Consider the following 7,500-nt stretch of genomic DNA (forward strand, 5'->3'; position numbering starts at 1 on the left):
AGAGCGGGGCAAATGTATTATTTATTTATTTAAATACCGTATTTCCTTGAATTGCCGCCGGGGCGCTGATTAATTTAAAACCTCTCCTCACTCCTGCGCTTACCAGAGGCATGCGGTAAAAGTAAGCATGCGCTAATTATTTTAAAACTTCTTCTCGCTCCGGCACTTACCAAAGGTATGCGGTAAAAATTTGAGTGTGATGTAAGCTTGGACCTTAAATCCTACTGAATAGCTTTTAATCTCCTTCCCTTTATGCAATTATAAATTACCGGTATTGAAATCAGCCTCCTCAAATTTCAAAATGATGACAGGGGAAGTGTCAGGAGTTTGACCCGGCAGTAATTAAAATCAGGCGTATACTGTAAGGAAATACGGTACATGGTTTGACTTTAATCTCACAGTATTAGTGTTATGAAAAAGAAAAGTTTCAGTGTGACTTTTGCTAAAAAGTTGGATGTTTCGGGTGAACGCGAATGTATGTCCAACCCTGCGGTCGACAAGTCCAGGCGACATTACTCACGGTACTTGAAGCCATGGTTGGAAGAGGCGGGGTTTACTTTGAAACACGGGGGGCCCGTGCAACCGCACCCGGCGCCGCCTCACTCCCATCGCTCGCTGCTGTGCTGCGGGGCCGCCGCGCCAGCCGCTGCCGTGGAGTCCGTGTGGCACGGCCAGGACTCTGTGCCGCTTTGCAAAATGTCGAGGCTGGCCAGAACCTGCTGCGCCGTCTTCCCCAGCATGCCCTGGATGTCGCAGACGAAGCGGTAGACGTAGCGCTTGCCCGCCGTCTTGTGGATGATGTTCTTGTGGTAGTAGTAGCGGAGGCCCCGGCTCAGCTTCTCGTAGTTCATCTTGGGTTTGTTCTTGCATTGACCCCAGCGCTTGGCCACCTGGGAAGGAGACCCATATCCAATTAAAGCTGGGAGCGGCGTTGAGAATGCCCTTCCCAATGCCTACAAAACTTTCAGGAAGATCAAAACATGCGGAAGGAAGTTACCGCTGTTATATTTTCCACCACAAGTGGGCGTTATCCACATGTAATCTTGATCAGACTACAACATAATGGCCTAATATCAGTCTGGAAGGCATAGTTGCCAACCTTGAGACCTCCGATTTCGGGAGGTGGGGGACATGGTTAAGAGTCGAGTCAAGTATTCATATATATATATATATATATATATATATATATATATACTGACTTAAAAAAAAAAAAAATAAAAAAAAAATAAAAAAAAAATATATATATATATATATATATATATATATATATTTTTTTTTTTTTTTTTTTTTTTTCCGTTCGGGCTCCAGTACTCTGGAATGCCCTCAGTTCGAGATGCTACCTCAGTAGAAGCATTTAAGTCTCACCTTAAAACTCATCTGTATACTCTAGCCTTTAAATACACCTCCTTTTTAGACCAGTTGATCTGCCGCTTCTTTTCTTTCTCCTATGTCCCCCCCTCCCTTGTGGAGGGGGTCCGGTCCGATGACCATGGATGAAGTACTGGCTGTCCAGAGTCGAGACCCAGGATGGACCCCGCCTGTATCGATTGGGGACATCTCTACGCTGCTGATCCGCCTCCGCTTGAGATGGTCTCCTGTGGACGGGACTCTCGCTGCTGTCTTGGATCCACTTTGAACTGAACTCTCGCGGCTGTGTTGGAGCCACTATGGATTGAACTTTCACAGTATCATGTTAGACCCGCTCGACATCCATTGCTTTCGGTCCCCTAGGGGGGGGGGGGGGGTTGCCCACATCTGAGGTCCTCTCCAAGGTTTCTCATAGTCAGCATTGTCACTGGCGTCCCACTGGATGTGAATTCTCCCTGCCCACTGGGTGTGAGTTTTCCTTGCCCTTTTGTGGGTTCTTCCGAGGATGTTGTAGTCGTAATGATTTGTGCAGTCCTTTGAGACATTTGTGATTTGGGGCTATATAAATAAACATTGATTGATTGAGATATATATATATATATATATATATATCTATATATATATATATATATATATATATGAAATACTTGAATTTCAGTGTTCATTTATTTACACATATACACACACATAACACTCATCTACTCATTGTTGAGTTAAGGGTTGAATTGTCCATATTCTCTGTCACTATTTTTCTAACCATATGCATGCACAGCTAGACTCTCTGGCGGTGGTGTCAAAGAGAGAAGAAGTCTAGCAAAACTCCTAACCATTATGGACAACACCTCCCACCCACTACACTCGGACCTTGCGGAGAGAATGAGCACGTTCACTGGAAGGTTCAGACTCCCAAAATGTAACACGGAACGACACAGGAGGTCCTTCATACCGACAGCCATCAGACTGTATAATGTATATGCTCCTTGACTGCACTTAAATGTAGAATAGGTTTATATTATTCATTATTATTTATTATTATCATTGTTTATTGTAAGCGAACAGTGGTGCTGAATTTCTCCCAGGGATCAATAAAGTACATTCTCTTCTATATTGTATTCTATTCTATGTACAGTAGATGGCAGTATTGTCCTGTTTAAGAGTCTCACAACATTGCTGAGTCAGGGGCGTGGCCTCCAGTTCCGCCTGAATTTCAGGACATTTTCTGGCGAAAATTTGAGGTTTCGTGAGTCTCCCGGAAAATCCGGGAGGGTTGGCAAGTACGCTGGAAGGAGATTCGATCACTTAAAGCAGGGGTGTCAAACTCATTTTAGATGGGGGGGGGGTGGGGGGGGGGGGGGGGGGGGGGGGGTGTCACATGGGAGAAAAATCTACTCCCAAGTGGGCCGGACTGGTAAAATCACGGCACCATCCATCCATCCATTTCCTACCGCTTATTCCCTTTCGGGGTTGCGGGGGGCGCTGGCGCCTATCTCAGCTACAATCGGGCGGAAGGCGGGGTACACCCTGGACAAGTCGCCACCTCATCGCAGGGCCAACACAGATAGACAGACAACATTCACACTCACATTCACACACTAGGGCCAATTTAGTGTTGCCAATCAACCTATCCCAGGTGCATGTCTTTGGAAGTGGGAGGAAGCCGGAGTACCCGGAGGGAACCCACGCATTCACGGGGAGAACATGCAAACTCCACACAGAAAGATCCCGAGCCTGGATTTGAACCCAGGACTGCAGGAACTTCGTATTGTGAGGCAGACGCACTAACCCCTCTTCCACCGTGAAGCCCAAAAGGAACAATCTCCAAATCACAGCACGATAAGTTGAAAATAAAGACAACTTCAGATTGTTTTATTTCTTTTAAAAATACAATAAGCACATTCGGAAGGTAAAGCTTCACCTCCGGGAATTTTAAACAAGGAATCACCGTGTGTTTGTGTGGCTAAAGGCTAACAGCTTCCCACCTCCATCTTTCTACTTTGACTTCTCCATTATTAATTGAACAAATTGCAAAAGATTCAGCAACACAGATGTCCAAAATACTGTGTAATTGCGCGATGAAAAGACGACTTTTAGCCGCAAGTGGTGCTGGGATAAAATGTCCCCTCCAACCAATAACGTCACAAACACACGTGTCATCATTCCGCGACGTTTTCAACTGGAAACTCCGCGGGAAGTTTAAAATTGCAATTTAGTAAACTAAAAAGGCCGTAATGGCATGTGTTGCAATGTTGATATTTCATCATTGATGTATAAACTATCAGACTGCGTGGTCGGTAGTAGTGGGTTTCAGTAGGCCTTTAAGGACCTCAAAAATGTGGTTAGAAAAATAACACATGGAGCAATTACAGACTTTGCTGCTCGGGGCCCTAATTTAAAAAAAGAAGCAAAAAAAAAAAAAAAAGAAAAAGCGAGCCTTACCTCAGTCGGATCGGACATCTTGAACTCCCAGCCGTCCCCGGTCCAGGTGATGAAGGTGCGACAGGTGGAGTCCAGGAGCAACTCCAGTAGAAACTGCCACAGCTGGATCGGGCCAGAACCTGGTTAACACAGGTGTCCGGCGTTACCATGGTAACCACAGCGCGCGCGTATTTCTTTAAAATGGTTTGTTGCAGAGCCAAATAAAAGTGCAGGTTGGTGGTAACTCGCATTGAGGCATGCAGTCAGAGCTGTGGTGAAGTTTAGTGCGCATGCGTGGAGGCTGGCACACACACGCAATCTAATGCACAATGCCGCCATCTGCAGGAGTAGGATGGAACTGTAGCTCCACACATATACATATATATATTTATTTATTTATAAATCATTTGTGTGCGCTTTCATCACATTGTAGGTGCAAAAAATTTATTAAATCCCGAAATATTTGATGAATTAATTTAATGTACTTTTACGTAAAATCCATTTAATAACATGTATGTATGTCATTTCAATTATAATGAATGAATGACACATTTAAGTCATTATTTCAAGATTGCCTCCTCTCGTTAGAGCACTAGAAAATGTGCTTACTCTGATGTATTTATAAAAAAAAATCCTAACAAAAATGCTGTGTTGATTTTTTTTTTGGAGTAGATTAAAGTGTTTTATATAATGTGCTCCTGAGTTCAATTTGAATTATGAATATTTATTTGTTTTATTGTTCAGTTAAAAGGAAAAAGTTCTAGTTTAAATAAGGATTTTTTATTTATTTTTATTTTTTTTTAAATGAATCAATCCAACAAAACCATACACAATACAAATAAGGATTTGATATTTTTCCCCCGGGCAAATTATTTTACAGAATAAAACAATAGCAATTAAGCCATGTTATTCTTAGCATTAGTGGCTCCCTGGAGAGTTTTCAAAAATGTATGAAAATGGAAAACAGTGGTGGGGAAATATATTTTTTTGTTTTAATACAATTTCTGTAAGAGGACAAACATGGCACAAATCTTCCTAATATTTAGAAATCACAGTCTTTAACTCAATCAATTAGCGAGCACTGTTTTTTTCGACTAATTACAGGAGTCCTTGAACTAACCGTAGTTTGTTAACATGTACAACTTTCTCCGACGCTGCCACAGAAAGACTTGTTTTATGCCACTCCTTTTTTGTCTCATTTTGTCCACCAAACATTCTATACTGTGCATAAATGCACAAATGAGAGCTTTTCTGATGTTATTTACTTACGTGCTAATCAGGCATATTTGGTCAATGCAAGCTAATTGATGTTCTCACCAGTCTTAAATCCAAAGGTGATGTTTTAAAAAAGACTGTAATGTATCGGGCAATCACTTACTGGAATCGACTTTCACAATATATCTGCTATCAATCACCAGCATAGTGGGCTTTAAGAATAGACTAAAAAGGAGAAGTATTGCGTGAAGAGATTATTCTAGATTGTACCTAATGTCATGACTGTTTTTATTGGCTATTGAGTATTTTATTGATTATGGGATAAGCAGCAGAAAATGGATGGATGATACTTTTTCGTCACTTATTGCTTGTCTTTGGTACACTAATGTGTATATTTTAGGCCATTGGTTCTTTGTTTTATTTTTGCAAAAATGTATACAGTATATCTATTTTTATATTGCTATTTTTATCTTTGGTATGAAAATTATGTAACAAAAGTTATTAGTATTTTTTGGTTCTTTGTTGTTGCTATTTTTGTATTATGACAATTTATTACTGGATCATGTTGTACTGCATTTTAATCTTTTTTTTTGTGGTTGTGTGATGTTTTTTGCCTGGACCCCAGGAAGAATAGTCTCCACTGCGGTGTAAACTAATGGGGATCCTTAATAAACTAAACTAAACTAACATGCTGTATCGGTTGTCTGTATTTACACATTACATCATTATGCCTTGTTTTTAGCTATATTTGAGCTCATTTAATTTCCTTTACTTATGTCCTCTGTGTATTTAACTTATATTTGCATGTCTCATGACACATTATCTGTATGTAATATTGGCTGCATTTCTGATAGTTGTTTGTGTGCCATGTTGTTCCAGACCACAGCAAACGTTACCCAGCTTGCAAAGATTGTAATAAATCCACTAGAAGACGACAGCCTGCCGTTTCCTTTAACTTGGACACACACATCTATACCTTTGGCCATTATGAGCCAGTAATTTCCAGGAGTTATCTCACCCTCTGAGAAGCCTCGGTTTTACTAATGTTTTTTAATGTTGTAAAAATGTGTTGAACAAATATTAAATCTCAACATTTCTGTCAAAGATTTGCATCAGCATGGACATAGTCATTTTTAATAGTAGACTAATATAGACTATATATGGTATCTTCTCTAACTAGGAAGTTATTTTCCCAAGAAGCTGAATGTGTTATGTTGCGCCCTACAAAGTGTTTATACTGTAAGCATTGTGCTTATTTTGCACCAGCTGTTTGATTGTAACATTCATCTTAGTTGTAGTCTCCACTGCCAAATTTGGAGGTGTTGAAATCACCATGTAAAATCGCTAATGCTAATAGTAGCCCGTCTATGGTAAATCCCATGTACATTAGCATAGAGAGAGTGCTTTTTGAAACAGTGGAACCTTAATTTATGTTTGAGCGTTTACTTGCTTCGTCGCTGATGTTTACGTGACCCTGTGTTTAGTCTGCAACCGGACATGACGTAAACGTGCAACAAAAAGGTATCTAAAAATGGCACCGTGTGATTTTACGTGAATCGATACCCAAAAAGCAGGGAATTCGGCAGCCATCCCTGAATGCAACACAGGAAACATTGTGATGATGAAGGCGGAGTCTCTACCTGGATAGGCGGACATGGCCGCCATGTGGCTGTCCCTCTCGGGCCGTGGAAGGTTTTTGCGTTTGACCACACGGGGGTAGTAGTGCTCTGACGGCTGAGGACTGGCGGCGAGGGAGGGGGCGGGGCCTATGGAAGGTGCGGAGGGGTGTGGCAGGGCGGTGCTGAAGCTGGTTGAGGAGTATTCGGACCAAAAGGGTCTCCTCTGACCATCCGAGTCGTAAACGTCGCCCGAGTGACGGGAGTACCCGGACTCTGACTCGCCTGCAACAAAAACAAACTCTCCAGTTAGACTTTGAGGCTTTTTAATCAGTTGTCGAGATCTTACTTTGTGACGCGTTTGATGCTTTCCCGGTCAGGAAGGGGCTGTGGCTTCCCTCCACGGCCGGGCTGAACTGTCCGCTCTGTGGCCCCAGGCTCTGATAGGTCTGAGGGGCGGCTTGAGGCTGCTCCACTATCAGCCCGTCTGCTGGAGGACAAAATACATTCATCAGGAAAAATGACTTTTGACACATCAAGGTGGCCAAACCGTATTTTTTTAATTTCCTAAAAAGACATCCGATATATATTGGAAGACAAAGCATTGTGTTAATGTTTAACTGTTAACCATGAATTTATGCAGTACTAGTTATTAGGGGTGTCAAAAAAAAAAAAAATCGATTTCGGATGAGTCCGGATTTTTATTTGTAACAATTCTTTATCGATTTTATATAAATCCTAATTTTAAAAAAATATTTTTTTATCCATACATATATATATATATATATATATATATATATATATATATATATATATATATATATATATATATATACATATATATATATATATATATATATATATATATACATATATATATATATAC

General features: G+C 41.0%; 1 protein-coding gene across 3 annotated transcripts in view; it reads right to left on the reverse strand.

The window, feature by feature from the left end:
* The window catches only part of etsrp (ETS1-related protein), a 20,415-nt gene that overhangs the window by 1,623 nt on the left and 11,292 nt on the right, over positions 1-7,500 (reverse strand). For 2 of the 3 annotated variants that reach the window (XM_061881924.1, XM_061881922.1), the window contains exons 5-8: positions 6,964-7,104; positions 6,639-6,899; positions 3,805-3,923; positions 1-890 (exon numbers count right to left, since the gene is read on the reverse strand). The exon at positions 1-890 is cut by the window's left edge and continues 1,623 nt beyond it. In XM_061881924.1, coding sequence (XP_061737908.1) covers positions 600-890; positions 3,805-3,923; positions 6,639-6,899; positions 6,964-7,104 — 812 coding nt within the window. In that variant the 3' untranslated portion in view covers positions 1-599. The remainder of the gene's footprint in view (positions 891-3,804; positions 3,924-6,638; positions 6,900-6,963; positions 7,105-7,500) is intronic. The other variant, XM_061881923.1, reaches the window with a different exon arrangement.

This window comes from Nerophis ophidion, linkage group LG21, assembly GCF_033978795.1.
Source record: "Nerophis ophidion isolate RoL-2023_Sa linkage group LG21, RoL_Noph_v1.0, whole genome shotgun sequence".
In the NCBI taxonomy this organism is placed as follows: domain Eukaryota; kingdom Metazoa; phylum Chordata; class Actinopteri; order Syngnathiformes; family Syngnathidae; genus Nerophis; species Nerophis ophidion.